Below are 15,490 nucleotides of genomic sequence, written 5' to 3'. Positions count from 1 at the left end.
GAGCACGCGTCCGCGGCGCTTCCCCGGCGGGCGGCGCGGGAGGCGACAGCGGTGTGCGCTCGGCGGCTGAGGCGCCCCGCGTGGGTGGGAGTGGCGGCTGCGGAGGGGCAGCGCGTCGGCCGCGGGGTTTTATCCTTCCGAGTGAGTACGGGGTCGAGGCCCGGCCGGACTACTTTAGCGGCCGCGGGGGAAGGCGGTCGCCGGCGCTCGGCCGGGCGCCGGCGCGGCTCCCCAGGCGGCGGGGAGACTGCCGTCGAGACGTGGCGTTGGGAAGTGAGCCCGGGGACGGAGGGAGCCCCTGCGAGCCCGGGGCCTCGCGCGCACACGTGTGCCGGACACCTGTTGAGCTTAGCGGCGCCAGGGATCCTGCAGCCGAGTCTTGGCGGAGATGGGTCTCCCTCCCACGCAGGCGCTCTGGCTTTTAGGAGCGCTTACAAATGTATATGTACATATTTTCGTATCAGAGGCCGTTTTCTTCTTCGTGCCGCCGCCTGACCTGCTCTCTCTCCCCCATTTTGGCCAAGTCCAAGGATGTGCACGGTAGAGAGAGGAGGCGGTTAGTTTGCGTTGCCTCTCGGACCCCAGCCTGGCTGTCCTTGGAAAACTTGACTTCTCCGACTTGTGCGCGTGACTGTTGACGACGACGCTTCTGACGTTAGGAGCCGGCACCTGTTGTTGGCTCTGGGACAAGCTAGTCTGCGCTGCCCTGAAGACTTCTGTGTGGCCAAGATCTAGAAAGAGAAGCGGAGCGAATAACTGCAACCCCGTGGAAGTAAAACGTTGGAAGAATTTGCGTCCTGTCCACGTACAGAGACTGTTAACTCCAGGTTGGGATTTAATAAGGCTTTTCGTGACAGTCCCGTCACACGTTTATTTGTAGCCAGCAAACGGACCAGCAGCCTACTTACTTGCAAAACAAACGGTGAAGAACAGTCAAGGTCAAGATAGGTCAAGGTCAAGGTCAAGATGTCACAGGAGAGCTATTGAAAATGCAGAAATGCAGCCTCTGAATCAAGGATTGATGGCCCTGAATTCATCTTTTGTGAAGTATGCCTGGGTCGTGTGTCCTTCACTTCGGTTTTCGGAGATGCTGAGTGTGATGCTAATCGAATTAATCTGCCTATCTCAGCTTTATCTGCAGATTTGCACGGACCACATCCTAAGATTAACTTCTGCCTCAACAGAAATGCAGGAACAGTGTCTTATTGGAAACGATTTGTGTCTTTTAAGAACTGGTGTGTCTAGGTACATCTTGAATTTTCTGCTCTGTTTACCTTATTGACTTGTACATACCTCAGCTTTCAGCCCACTGTTATCTCCTTACTAGTTAGTATCTTGAATTCTGGTGTGAAAATTCTTGTGGATATCATGTAATTCTATCATCGTGGGTGTGGGAAGATTTATTTCATTTCATGTAATCAGATTTTAAGTAATACATTGGATAGTTGTTAGTAATAAAAACAAACTTTATAACTTTAAATGTGCAAGTGTTCTCATTGAGATATTAAATATAAAAAAGAACTGTATTCTGTTCTTTTCTGTCTCCTATTCTTACATCATTTAAATATTCTTTTCTCTGAGTTTTAATTAAACCTTGACCCATACCTTTATTTTTATTATTTTTTTTAATGTTTATTTTGAGACAGAGACACAGCATGAGCAGGGAAGGGGCAGAGAGAGAGGGAGACACAGAATGTGAAGCAGGCTCCAGGCTCTGAGCTGTCAGCACAGAGCCTGGCGTGGGGCTCAAACCCACAAACTGTGAGATCATGACCCGACCCGAAGTCGGACGCTCAACCGACTGAGCCACCCAGGTGCCCCAACCCATACCTTTAAAATGCATTACCGTAGACTCCGGTAGCTTCTTGTCCTTCAGCTTTACCAGTCTGAGTGGGAAAGAAAAGATTGTAGTCTGGCGATACTTGGAGAGAACTAACTATGACTCTCTGGGTAGGGGAGATGATCAGATTAGTTTGAATTTTTGAATTCCTGATAAAATTTCTTGGGATACAGGGATGTTCATAGACTGATCTGGTAAATGTAGAGACTCTACTGTATATAGTGCTGCTGATAAGAAGTAGCTTATGAGCTCCCAATGGCAAAAATTGCTGAGGCCTGTTTGGGTACTTAAAGAAAGACTAACCCTGGTTGACTTTTTGGATTAATTTTTAGAAGTATACATTTAAGCAGCATTTTTTAAAGTTATATGAAAGCTACCTTCCTGAGGATATAAAAGTAAATAAGATACACCTCTGACCTCAAAGCTCATAACTAAAAATACATGTAATGGCATCTTCAGAGAAGAAAGTTGTTATCTTGGGAGAAGGCTTTTTTTTTTTTTTCTGACAGAGCAAGCCCGAGTGGGGGAGGGGCAGAGAGAGGGAGACAGAGAATCCCAAGCAGGCTCTGTGCTCTCAGTGCACAGCCTAACACAGGGCTTGAACTCCTGAACCATGAGATCATGACCTGAGAGGAAACCTAGAGTTTGATGCTTAACCGACTGAGCTACCCAATTGCCCCAAGGGAAGGCATTTTTTAAGATGTGATCTTTAAACATGACATACAGGTGCCTGAGTGGCTCAGTAGGCTAAGCATTTAACTCTTGGTTTGGGCTCAGGGCATGATCTCATGCCTCATGAGTTCCAGCCCCACATGAGGCCCCATGCTGACAGCGATGATCTATTGGTTATATAGAAAATACTTGGCTATAACAATGTATTGGGTTAGCTACAGATGTGATTTTAAGGAAAAAAAGATGTGTAGGGTGTAGAAAACAGCTAAATCTCATTTGTAAATATATAGGAATTGATAATTACTAGAATTTGTAACTCAGGAGATAACTAGTATAAAGATATTTAAAAATACTGAAATAAAAACAGGTTGTTAAATTGATTACAATTGATTGCCACCAAGCATTAAGGAGTGCTGATGAGCAACTACATTTCATTATGAGCACTTTATAACTGTTTGATTTTAGGGCATTACATTGATGAAAGTTTTTAAAATAAAAGTAAAATTCTGCTAGCACTTAGAAAGTGGCCGGTGCAGCTGGTCCATGGACCACACTTAGAGTAGTAATTAGTTCATGCTCATTATCAGATAATCACCTGTCACAAATTGGTCAAGTTTTGTCAATTTGTTGACCATTGTATAGCCCTGAAGATAACCCTGTCCCTTCATAATTCCTAATCTGATTTGTACTTGTGATACAAGATTTCCTTGAATCTTAAGATCCTAAGATTAAATTCTGGCTCTGAACTATGTTTCCTTGAACAAATTACATAACCTAGCTCAGGTTGGTTGGTTTCTAAGTTTTACTGTTAGTAAAGGGAAGGTACATATTTGGTTCAGTGGATTTAAAAAAAAATACAATTGACATTTATTTACCGTTGATAATGTATTAAGATACTTTTGCAGCAAGAAGCATTGCAAGAGATTTTGTAATGAAAACCAATCCATCACCAGGAATAGAGAAAATAAATCAGTATGTACTTAACAGCTTCAAACTATATAAAGAAAACAATGATTAAATCAAAAGAAGTGCACAAATCCAGTGTTTTTAATAGCTGGAAGGTTGTGAACAGTACAACTAAGAACATCTGAACTAGTTGGCATTTACATATAACAACATTGTACTCAACAGTGTTAGAATACAGGTTCTGCTCAAGTATATATGGAGCTTTTGGAAAAATTGACGATGAAGCTAGCCTCAACAAATACCATTTGGAAGATAGTCATTTTGGAAGATATTCTCTGACTCTGGTGCAATTAAGCTAACTTTCAACAAAAATATAAATAGGGAATCTGCAAATTGCATGGAAATTAATGTTTCGAAATCATCCACAGATCCTAGAAGAAATTCTAATGACAATTGGAAATATTTTGAACCAAATGATAAAATTGAGAGTGGGTTTATCAAAATGTATGGGACTCAACTGAAGCAGAACTAGAGAAAAATTTTATAGCTTTAGATACAAAAAGTGAAGAGGGGAAAGCAGCTGAAAATGAAAGATCTGAGTTTTTATCTCAAGCTGGAAAAAGAGCAACAAATCAAGCCTGAAGAAAATGGAATTATGCCAACAGGAAATGAACACTACATACAATAGAGGGTCAACAAAGCCAAAAGTCAGTGCTTTGTAAGTATTGATTCAATAGATAGATTTCCAGTAAAAATGATGAAGGGGGGGAATAAACCCCACATCACTAATATCAAGAATAAAAAGAGCTTCAGTGAAGCCTGACTGGCTACAAGGGCAAGGAAGGAGCAGTGGCAACAACAACAGCAGACAGAGGCCCAGTGCTAGACAGCCAAGGACCAGAATGACTTCATCCTACTGGACCACTGGGCCAGGCTTGCAGGAAAACCAACTTCTAGGGCCCATGGGTGCCAATATCCTCTGACTTCACTCACTGCCCTGACATCTGCCCAGATGAGCTAAGAAGCTAGTGTGAGTGGTAAGACAGCTAGAGACTGAACATGGCCTGAGCCACTACCCGCTCATCTTAAGAAAGGAGAAAAAAAAATACTACAAATCTTACGGATGTTACAAATATAATTAGAGAAAATTATGAAGAACTTGATAAATTTGAAATTCTGTTGAAAGGAGAAAAACCACTAAAAGTAACAAAAAGATGTAGAAAATATGAGTGGTCCTGTGTCTCTTTTTAAAAATTCAATTATAATTGAAAACCTTTATTACTAAGTTAACTCCAAGCCCAGGTGGCATTATGGTGAATTATTTCTAACATTTAAGGAAGAAGTAATAACCATTTGCAAACACAAACTCTTCAGAAAATAGAAAAGACTTTCAATTTTCTTTTTTCAAATTTTTTTTTCAACGTTTTTTAATTTATTTTTTTTGGGACAGAGAGAGACAGAGCATGAACGGGGGAGGGGCAGAGAGAGAGGGAGACACAGAATCGGAAACAGGCTCCAGGCTCCGAGCCATCAGCCCAGAGCCTGACGCGGGGCTCAAACTCACGGACCGCGAGATCGTGACCTGGCTGAAGTCGGACGCTTAACCGACTGCGCCACCCAGGCGCCCCAAGACTTTCAATTTTCTTGATGTGAGACCTGTAAAACAAAATGTAAAATGTAGACATAAATCGAATCGTCAATATTAATGTCAGATATTAATGGATTAAACAGATTTTCAGACTGGAGGGAAAACCACATCCAACTATACGCTGTCTACAGGGGACACTTTAGATTGAAAGCTACAAATCTGTTGAAAATGAAAGGATAGAAAAAGATCTATCATGCAAAGAGCAACCTTAAGAAAGAGTGGTTATACTGATTTCAGACAAAACAGATTTTAGAACAAAAGATGCTACTAGAAGAGAGATGTTTTATAAAAAAAAGGACCAGTCCGTCAGGAATTTATAACAATTATATACATACACCTAATAACAGTACCAAAATCTATGAAGCAGATATTGACAAGAATTGAAGGGAGAAATAGACAATTCAAAAAGAATGGTTGGAGACCAGTACTGCCCTTTCTTAATGTACAGAAAACTAGACAGGAGACCGTAAGATTTGAATAACGCTCTGAACCAACTAGACTGAAGAGATGTCTTGCGAACACTCAACAAGATAACAGCAGAATACATTCTTCTCATGTATGGAGAACATTCTCCAGTGTAGACACACTATGCCATAAAACAAACATCAGCAAATTTAAGAGGATTGAAGTCAATGAACTAGATTGATAACTAGATTCCACTGATAACAGTGGAATAAAATTAGTATTTAATGCGAAGAAGAAACTTGAGCAATTCACAACTATGTGGAAATTAAACACCTCCTACTAAATAACCAGTGGGTAAAAAATGAACTCAAGGAAAAACAGAAAATACTTTGAAATGAATGAAAATGATATGCCAAAACTTTGGAGTGAAATTAAAACAATCATTAGAAGAAAATTTTGTAGTGATGTATGCCTGTATTGAAACATACCTCAAGTCAATAACCTAACTATAATACAAAAAGAAGAGCAAACTAAACCTAAGTCAGCAGAATGGAGGAAATAATGAGTGTGGTGGAAATTAATAAAATAAAAAATAGAGAAAATCAAGGAAACCAAAAGTTGTTTTTCCAAAAGATCAAAAAGATTGACAAACTTTTACCTCGACTGACCATGAAAGAGACTCAAATAATTGAAATCAGGAATGAAGGAGGGAGGCTTACTACTGACCTTCCAGAAGTTAAAAAAATAAATAAGAGAATAGAACAACTCACTTGTATACCAGTCAGTTAAGTAGTTGAAACAGACAAATTGCTAGAGACACAAATGAACAAACCTGACTCAGGAAGAAATAGAAAACCTGAACAGACCTATAACAAGTAAAGGGATTGAATTAGAAGGCAAAGAAGAGCCCAGTCACAAATGGGTTTATTGAGTTCTACAAGACATTTAAAAATACCAATTTTTAATAAGTTCTTTTAAGAAATACAAGAGGAAGGAACACTTCCCTAATTCTGGGAAGCCAGTATTCCTCTGATAACAAAATCAGACAAAGACACCACAAGAAAACTACAGAACAATATCTCTTATGAATATAAATGCAAAAATCATCAACAAAACACTAAAAAATTCAATCCAGCAACACAGAAAAGATTATACACCATGAGCAAGTGGGATTTATCCCAGGAATGCAAGGTTGGTTTCACATCCAAAAATACAATAATGTATCAGTGGAATAGAGAACAAAGCCATATGATTATGTTAATAGATGATGAAACATTCTCTGACAAAATCCGATGCTCCTCTATGACAAGAACACTCAACAAAGTAAAGATAGTTGGGAAATTCCTTATCCTGATAAAGGTTATCTGTGAAAAATACACAGCTAACATTATACAAAAATGGTTACAGAGTAAAGGTTATCCCCTGAGTCCAAATAAAATGAGGATGTCTGTTCTCACCACTTCTGTTCTACATTATACTGGAGTTTCTAGTTAGGATAGGCAAGAAAATGAAATAAAAGGCATCATGACTAGGAAGGAAGAAATAAAACTACTGACATATGACAGGATCTTACTTGTGGAAAATTCTAAAGAAGCCTTAAAAAACTAGAGATAAAAACAAGGTCAACAATGTTGCAGGCAAGATCAATATACAATATTCTGTTGAATTTCCATGTACTTGCAACAAACAATACAGAAATGAAATTAAGAAAAATAGTTTCAATTAAATAACATCAAAAAGAAGTACAAAGCTCTAAAAACTATGAAATGCTTTTGAAAGAAATTAAAGATCTAAAAATGGAAAGACTTCCATGTTCATGGATCAGAATGTTTGGTAGAATTGAGGTAGCAATATTCCCTAAATTGATCTATAGGTTGAACACAACCCCTATCAAAATCCAGTAGGCTTCTTTGCAGAAATTGTTAATCTGGTCCTGAAATTCATATACACAGTCAAGGAACTCAGTCCAAACAATCCCCCTGTCCCCACCACGCCAAAACAAACAAAGTTGAGGACTCACATCCTAAATTTAAAACTTAGCAGAAACCTACAGTAATTGAGACTCTGTGGTACTGGCATAAGGACAGACCTATATGTCAATGGGATAAAATTGAGAACCTTTAAATATGCCTTAACATTGAAATGAATTGGGTTTTGACAAGAGCGCCAAAACAATTCAGTGGGGGAAAGAATGGCCTTTTCAAATGGTGCTGGAACAAATGTCCACATGCAAAAGAATAAATGGACCCCCTTGATACTATATATAAATTAAAATGGATTTCAAGAAATAAAGCTATAAAATTTTTAAACAACAGTAAATAGTCATGACCCTGGATTAAGCAGTGATTCCTTAGATATGACAGCAAAAGCACAAGCAACAAGTAAAAAACTAAAGTGGACATTATCAAAATTAAAAACTCGAGGTTTTCAAAGCATATCAAGAAATTGAAAAGACATCTACAGAGTGTGAGAAGTTTTCAAATCATATGTGAAAAGATACTGAAATCTAGAATATACAAAGAGCTCTTATAAGTTAATAATAAGGCAAATAACCCAATTTTAAAGTGGAAAATGTGCTGAATAAACAAGATAAACGTGGCCAGTAAGCAGCATTAGCAACCATCAGGGAAATGAAAATGAGTATCACATCACCCTCACCAAGATGAGTATACTAGGAAAGAGATCATAGTGAGTGTTGAGGAAGTGATCCTAAAACGAGATCTGTCATTCACTCCTGGTGTAAATGTAAATTTGTCTAGATGCTTTGGAAAACAGCCTTTCTCAGAAAGTTAAATATGGAGTTAGAGTATGTCGCAGCAATTCCAATGGGTATATACCCAAGAGAAATTAAAACAAGTCCACGCAAAAACTGACACATGCGTGTTTGTAGCAGTTTATTCATAATAGCCAAGTTTGGCTCTGAACCAGAATGTAAATATCCAAAATTATTCTTGAAAGTATATATAACATTAAAGTAGGGTAAAATCCGGGATGTAAAATTCAAATACTTTTTAAATACTCTCTATACCCAAAGTTGGGCTCCAACTTCAACCCAGAGATCAAGAGTCACATGATCTTCCAACTGAGCCAGCCAGTCTCCCTTTGGATATTTGTTTTAATAATGTATATTCAAATAATGTTTCATTTTGTACTTCAGTGGTTACTGAAACATTGGCTGAAATGCTTTTGGAAAACTTTTTTTTTTTAATTTTTTTTTTTTTTAACGTTTATTTATTTTTGAGACAGAGAGAGACAGAGCATGAACGGGGGAGGGTCAGAGAGAGCGGGAGACACAGAATCGGAAGCAGGCTCCAGGCTCCGAGCCATCAGCCCAGAGCCCGACGCGGGGCTCGAACTCAAGGACCGCGAGATCGTGACCTGAGCCGAAGTCGGCCGCTTAACCGACTGAGCCACCCAGGCGTCCCGGAAAACTTTTAAATATACTAAAATCCATGGAATTGGAAAGCATGTGTAGACCTTAAAAAAAGAACAAAAAATAAAAAGGACATTTCCATAGTGAAGCATAATATGGAGATCACAAATAACAGAAAGGAAAACGTAGCAGCAAAAAGCTGTGAAAATCAGAGAGGCATAACACCAATATAAATTAAAGCTTTAATGGCATTTATATTACATGTAATTTGATTAAATTATATTGAAAGATTCATTAGACCAAAATCAGTAAGTTTTACAAGAGACATCTAAAATTGATGGGATGAACAACAGTATGTTCAGAAGGAGTTACATCATCAGATAAATAAAAGAGACATTATGTTTTTAAAGTTAAAAATTAACAGGATACTGTCCAACAAATAATTATACACCTGAGGGAAAAACGAATTTGGATTCCTTCCTTCCAGTACATTCTAAAATCAGTTCTAGATGGATTAAAGACTTAAATTGCAAAAGACAGGTCTTTAAAACTTGAGGTAATATAGATGACTTCTCTTTTCCATCCTTATGCTGCAGAACAGTACCACGATTCCAATGATGTGTCAAATGTGGTTTATTTGACAGCAAAGGATTGAAGCACAGGATTCAAGGTTGAAGAGTGTCAGGAGCTCTGGTGATGGGAGGGATCCCCAATTACAATTTTTTAAGTTTTAATCTACCAGTAATAAATTTCACTAAACCTCTCTACAACATGTAAACTCTAGTTTACCTTTTAGATAGTTACCAGTACTTAAATTCCCTGAGCCCTTTACTGGCAGTGTTACTTATTTCTCTCTAAGCATACTGATACAGAAGTGATTTGTCTCTCTTTAGTGCCCTAAATTTTATCAACGAGCAAGTTGCAGTTAATGACCCATTTTCTCATGTTTATAAACTTTAAAAATAATTCTGAGCGAGTATTTCTATTATATGCTCACTCAGGCCTGCATTTATATCATATACTTTTATAGTTAACGCAGCCACGCTACAGGTCCATGTCCCGAGATAACCTATTCGGAAGAAGGCTTCTGTACCTCCAGTGGGCCTTATTATTTCATACATTACCATGGGGGTGGGAAAGGATTTCTCAAGGGAGATTAAACTTTAGCCATAAAAGAAAAAAAGAAAGAAATTTGTCAATATAAAAATTAGGAATATCCAAGATACTTGTAACTCATTCAACAAATGGTTGACAAAGGATTATTATTCATAATCTATTAAGTTTTCTTAATATGTAAATAAGAAAGGACAACCCAGGGCGCCTGAATGGCTCAGTCGATTAAGCATCCCAACTCTTAGTTTCTGCTCAGGTAATTATTTCGGAGGAGTTTGAGCCCCAGTTTGGGCTCTGTGGGGACAGCATGGAGCCTGCTTGGAATCCTCTCTCTGCCCCTCCCCCACTGACGCTGTCCCTGTCTCAAAAAATATAAATAAGCTTTAGAAAAAACCCAGTCAAAAAAAAAATTAAGATATAACCAGGAATTTTGCAGATAAAGAAAGCTGTATAGCCAATCAACATGAGAAGATGCTAGTAATTAGGGAAATGCAAATAAAGACAGTTGGGATATATATCTATATCCAGGTAGATTGATAAAAATTAAGTCTGGCAATACCAAAGGCTTGAGGGGATTTGGATAGTGGTAACTCTCATATATTGCCCATAGAGATGTAGATTGGTATACCTGCTTTGGAAAATAATTTGTCTATCTTGAAAAGTTGAACATTTGTATATCTTACCTGCTACCCAACAGATCCACTCAAAAAATTTATACAGATATGCCCCCTTGAAACAAGTATTCGTCAGAAAAAGAAAGCTAGAAGTGACTCAGATATCTTCGTAGAGAAGTAAATAAACAAGTTTTGTTATATTGACCCAATCGGTCATTATAATGCCATTAAAATGTATGAATTATTGCTATATACAATTGTGTGGATGAGTCTGGGATATTCATGAAGGAACAAGTGTTAGAAAACTATAAGTTACTCTAAAGCAAAATTAAACTGTACTGTTTACACATGACATTTACAATGAAACTAACTTACAAAGGGTAATAGAAGTATAAACTCAAAACTTAGGATATAGAATTATCTTAGAATGGGTACCAGGGAGGAGACATGGTATAGGGAAACTTAAGTAAATGAAAGTTACTGGTAGTACTTGATTGAATGAGTGGTGGGTGGTTCAAAGGTATTCGGTATTTTTTAAGTAATCCCTGCACCCAGGGTGGGGCTTAAACTCACAACCCCGAGATCAAGAGTCACATGCTCTTCTGACTGAGCCAGCCAGGCACCCCAAAAATATTCAGTACTTTCAAATTGTTGTATTTCATAATTAATGGATATTACATGCCTTTTGGATGCATCATATGGAGGGGCATATTTCCCCCAAAGTTTTCAGGGCTTTTCACTATTTTTGGCCTTCTCTAAAGGCCATGAGAAAGGACCATGGCAGTGTATTCACATGGTTGGAAGTTTTTGTAAGATTTTAAAAAATAAGATGCTGTAATCATTTAAGACTACTGTCTCTCTTCATCTTCATTTCCCCTTACCTCTGTGTCACCTGGCAGTAGAACAGCTTCAGGCAGATTGTGATTAAGGATATCCTTAGTGTGGGTTTAATAGAATACATTTGTGGTTCATAGTCACTTTTGAGTGTAGGTAATTATTGCCTGTTGGCCTGATCGTGATGGGAATGTGGTCTTCAGTGCCTAGCACCTGAAATATGTGAGGAGTAAAGAAGCCACAAATTGAAATTTATGAAGCCAGAAGGTAGTCAGGAAGACTTTCCAGTTACCTCATGTTTAAAAATCTAAGTAGAGGATATAGCTCTCATGGATTTCCAATCAAAAGAACTTCTCTCTTTGTTAAAAAAAAAATAACATAGCATGTTCAATTAAAACTTCACCATAGGGGCGCCTGGATGGCTCAGTCGGTTAAGTGTCTGACTTCAGCTGAGGTCATGATCTCACAGTTCGTGGGATCAACGAACTGTTCATGGGTTCATTGATGAACCCATGGGTTCAAGCCCCATGTCGGACTCTGCTGACAGCTCAGAGCCTGGAGCCTGCTTCAGATTCTGTGTTTCCCTCTCTCTGCCCATCCCCTGCTTGTGTTCTCTCTCTAAAGCAAATAAACGTTAAAAAAAAAAAAAAATTAACCATGCTGGAAGAAAGCCTTGGTTTGATCATTCTTTCTATGGGAAATACTGCAAAAATTATGTTCACAAAGAGGCAGATATTCAGTAATAGAGGCAAAACAGGATCCTATATTGTATCAGGGCCTTGATTAATGAAAGTATGCTATTTTTTCTGGATTTTGTGATGTTTATTTATACATTACAGGTTTGTTTTTTTTTTAATTTGAATTTGTTCTGATTTCTTTTTTCTTGCTATTAAATAACTATTCACCTCAACCTTCAGGTCTCACAAATCCTGGAACTGTTCCTGATCATATGAAATAGTGAATAAAAAGGATAAAAGCTTCAGGTAAGAATATAGTTACAAATGACAAAATTACTTAGGTAGTTTTGACTGTGTCGTTTGTTCCTTAAAAAGTCTTAGATTCTTTCAGTTTAATAAGTTCTCTATAGTTTGCTAGATAACTGATCTACCATGCCCGTATATATTATATATATCTATATTCTTTTGCTTTTATTATGCCTTTGATTGTCACTTGGCAGAGTTCTTTCCTTTAAACCATTTACCTACCTGCAGTTTAGATCAGACTTGATATAGATACTGAGAAACACGAAGATATTTTTCTCTCTTATGTAGATTTTTCTTAAATTATGAGAAATTATTATTATAAAACCTAAATCGGCTTTCTTGTTTGAACTGGCATCACGTTGTGTATCTTTAGCATTTATTTTATACTCCTACTGGGAATTACTCCCGCAGTACCATTTATTTTGGAAATTTGAACATTAGGAAGGCTTTAAGAAGGTGCCATTACGTGGAGAAAATCCAAAATTCTTTGCAAAACATTGAGTTTTGTTTTTATGAAGAAATGCAATTCAGTCTTTAGATTATGTAAAGTATGGCCTGTTTGGATTGTTGACACCAAACTTTAATGGCTACAGCAGTGAAGTAATACCACAAAAAGTGGCCAGATAAAATTATCAGACTTAGTATCAAGTAGAGGCTTACTGGCAATATGTAGTCTGAGTTTTACATAGTTTAGATTTATAGAATAAAATTAAAATTACTTGTACATTTTAATGACAGATGGAAATGGATGTAATTTTCAAGAAAATTACCTGACTCTTCAGAGATAGTCTGAACCTAATTTTAGTACTGCAAATAAATAAGCTTTTGTCTATTAGAGAGAAGTACTTAAACATGGTATTTTAAATTCTAGGATATAAAAGATGGTAAGTCCAGATAGAAGTAAGCGGAAGATACTAAAAGCCAAAAAAACAATGCCTGCAAGTTGCCGGAAGCAAGTAGAAATCCTGAATAAGTCAAAGAATGTCGAAGCACTGAAAACAGCAAGTGGGAATAATATATCAAGTGGTAATCAGAATTCAAATACCAGTGTCGTAACTAGCATATATGGACAGTCTGAAAATGCTGCTTCCTTGCTGGACTCTAATAAAAATTCAGTATGCTCGGTGAAAAGTAAAGTTTTGTCTCAGAATGTAATGAAACCACTAGAAACTGTTGATTCAGAAACAAGATCAGAATACACTCAAGAACAAGTTGTGTGCGCTTCCCAAAAGCCAAGTAAAACAATAGAATCTTCTGGGAAACCCTTTACACAAGAGACAAAAGATTCACAAAACACTTCTAAAAATCATTTGGAATGTCAGACAGATGTAACAAGGTCCTATTTTGAACAACGTGAAGAGGATTGTGATCTGAAATCCATTTGTTGTCCGTCCAGTTTATGCAGTGGTATGGTTCCAATACCAAAATCTACAGTAAACACCTTGGATGATAAGAGAATCGACAAGATCGTTTCCCATTTAGAAACGAACTCCATTTCCGAGTCACATGATAAAAGACAAAGTGACATTTTAAGTTCAGATACCCATTTTGTGCCTTTTGATAAAATACCTAAGTTGGTGAATTCAGTCATCTCCAGTAACTGTCCTGCTGACATGTTGAAAAGTGACGAATCCTGTAGAACCGGTCATTCCAGCGTTTCAAATTGTGACAATGCAGACTCAACGTGGCCATCAGCACTCGACACAGTTAGTAATAACAGTAAGTGCATACTTAAGCATCTTTTGGAGAAATGAGTCATTTTCCTTTTGGGGGATTTTTTTAGCCTCAGATGTAGAAACAGTAGACTACATATAGTCAAGAGAAAGAGTAAATAATGATAATTGTTTTAGAGTATCTTGTTTCTGAACCATTTAGCGTGAGGAGGGGGAAATAGTATTCTCCATATCCAAAGGAAAATAAATTCTGGCAAAGAAGGAATCAGTCGCTTTCCCTTAAGAGTACAAAAAAATCAAAAGGTGGTTTAAGGCAGTTGTTTGGTTTATTTCATCTACATCTCTTTTTTTTTTTTTAATTTTTTTAATGTTTATTTATTTTTGAGAGACAGCACGAGTGGGGTAGGGGCAGAGGGAGAAAGAGAGACACAGAATCCGAAGCAGGCTCCAGGCTCCGAGTTGTCAGCACAGAGCCCAACGTGGGGCTTGAATTCATGAACTGTGAGCTCGTGACCTGAGTCGAAGTTGGATGCTCATTTGACTGAGCCACCCAGGCACCCCTACATCTTTTCTTATTTTGAAGATTTATTTATTAGGTTAATAAGGAGGCTACTTGAAAGAGTGTGTTTTTTTTTTTAATCATTGGTGAACTCATTTCTTTCCATAGAATTGACCTGGAAATCATATGCCAAGTATAAGCTGATAGGTAATAAGGGTATATACACATGAGCATATACATGTGATATACATGTGTGTGCATAGAGTGACAGAGAAACATCAAATAATTAACCAGTGATGTTCTAGAGCTACCAAATCAAATAGCAAAAGTAAATTTCGTTAGAAGTAGAATGTTTTTGTAGGTTAATGAAATATAAGAAAAAACTGATTTCGTAGGAGAAATTTTGTGTTCTTGTCTAGGCTTCATAGTGATGATTAAACAAGATGGATTTAAAATTAAAAATAATAATAGTATCACATATTAAAATAGGTCAGACTGCCTAAGTAACTTTATAAAAATACTGTAAGATCACTTAAGTAACTAGAGGATTAAATGCTATAATTCAGTTTTTGTTGGTGTTAAATAGGCACTAAATAAGGTTGAAGGGAAAGTGCATCTGAGACCAGAACCCTACCTAAAAACAATCATTTTTGGGGGGGGGATTAGTTTGTCGGAAGTTTTATACAATTACATTTGCTAAAAAATGCTGCCTTGGTCACATTTTGGTCACTAGATTAGAGAATTCCCCTGTTTCTTTCCTTAGAAGGAATGTTTTTACCTCTGATCTTTCCATTTCCCCAAGGCCATAATCAAAAGAAGAGGATGTTTTCAGAAAAAAAAGAACATGTTAAGCGCATGAAAACTTCAGAGCAAATTGATGAAAATATTTGTGTAGCTCTGGAAAAGCAAACAGCATTGCTGGAACAGGTA

At 37.5% G+C, this 15,490-nt stretch overlaps 1 protein-coding gene across 7 annotated transcripts in view; it reads left to right on the top strand.

Moving 5' to 3' along the window:
• Positions 1 to 15,490, top strand: part of ATF7IP2 (activating transcription factor 7 interacting protein 2) — a 60,378-nt gene that overhangs the window by 273 nt on the left and 44,615 nt on the right. For 2 of the 7 annotated variants that reach the window (XM_042971796.1, XM_042971797.1), the window contains exons 1-4: positions 164 to 1,245; positions 12,323 to 12,388; positions 13,260 to 14,107; positions 15,363 to 15,487. In XM_042971796.1, coding sequence (XP_042827730.1) covers positions 13,270 to 14,107; positions 15,363 to 15,487 — 963 coding nt within the window. In that variant the 5' untranslated portion in view covers positions 164 to 1,245; positions 12,323 to 12,388; positions 13,260 to 13,269. Of the gene's footprint in view, positions 1 to 54; positions 142 to 161; positions 1,246 to 12,322; positions 12,389 to 13,259; positions 14,108 to 15,362; positions 15,488 to 15,490 lie in introns of those variants that run through there. The other 5 variants (XM_042971792.1, XM_042971795.1, XM_042971791.1 and 2 more) reach the window with 5 other exon arrangements.

This window comes from Panthera tigris, chromosome E3 (assembly GCF_018350195.1).
Source record: "Panthera tigris isolate Pti1 chromosome E3, P.tigris_Pti1_mat1.1, whole genome shotgun sequence".
NCBI classification, from domain to species: domain Eukaryota; kingdom Metazoa; phylum Chordata; class Mammalia; order Carnivora; family Felidae; genus Panthera; species Panthera tigris.
The sequence above is the reverse complement of the archived record's forward strand: the minus strand, read 5'-3'. Positions and strand labels throughout refer to the sequence as shown.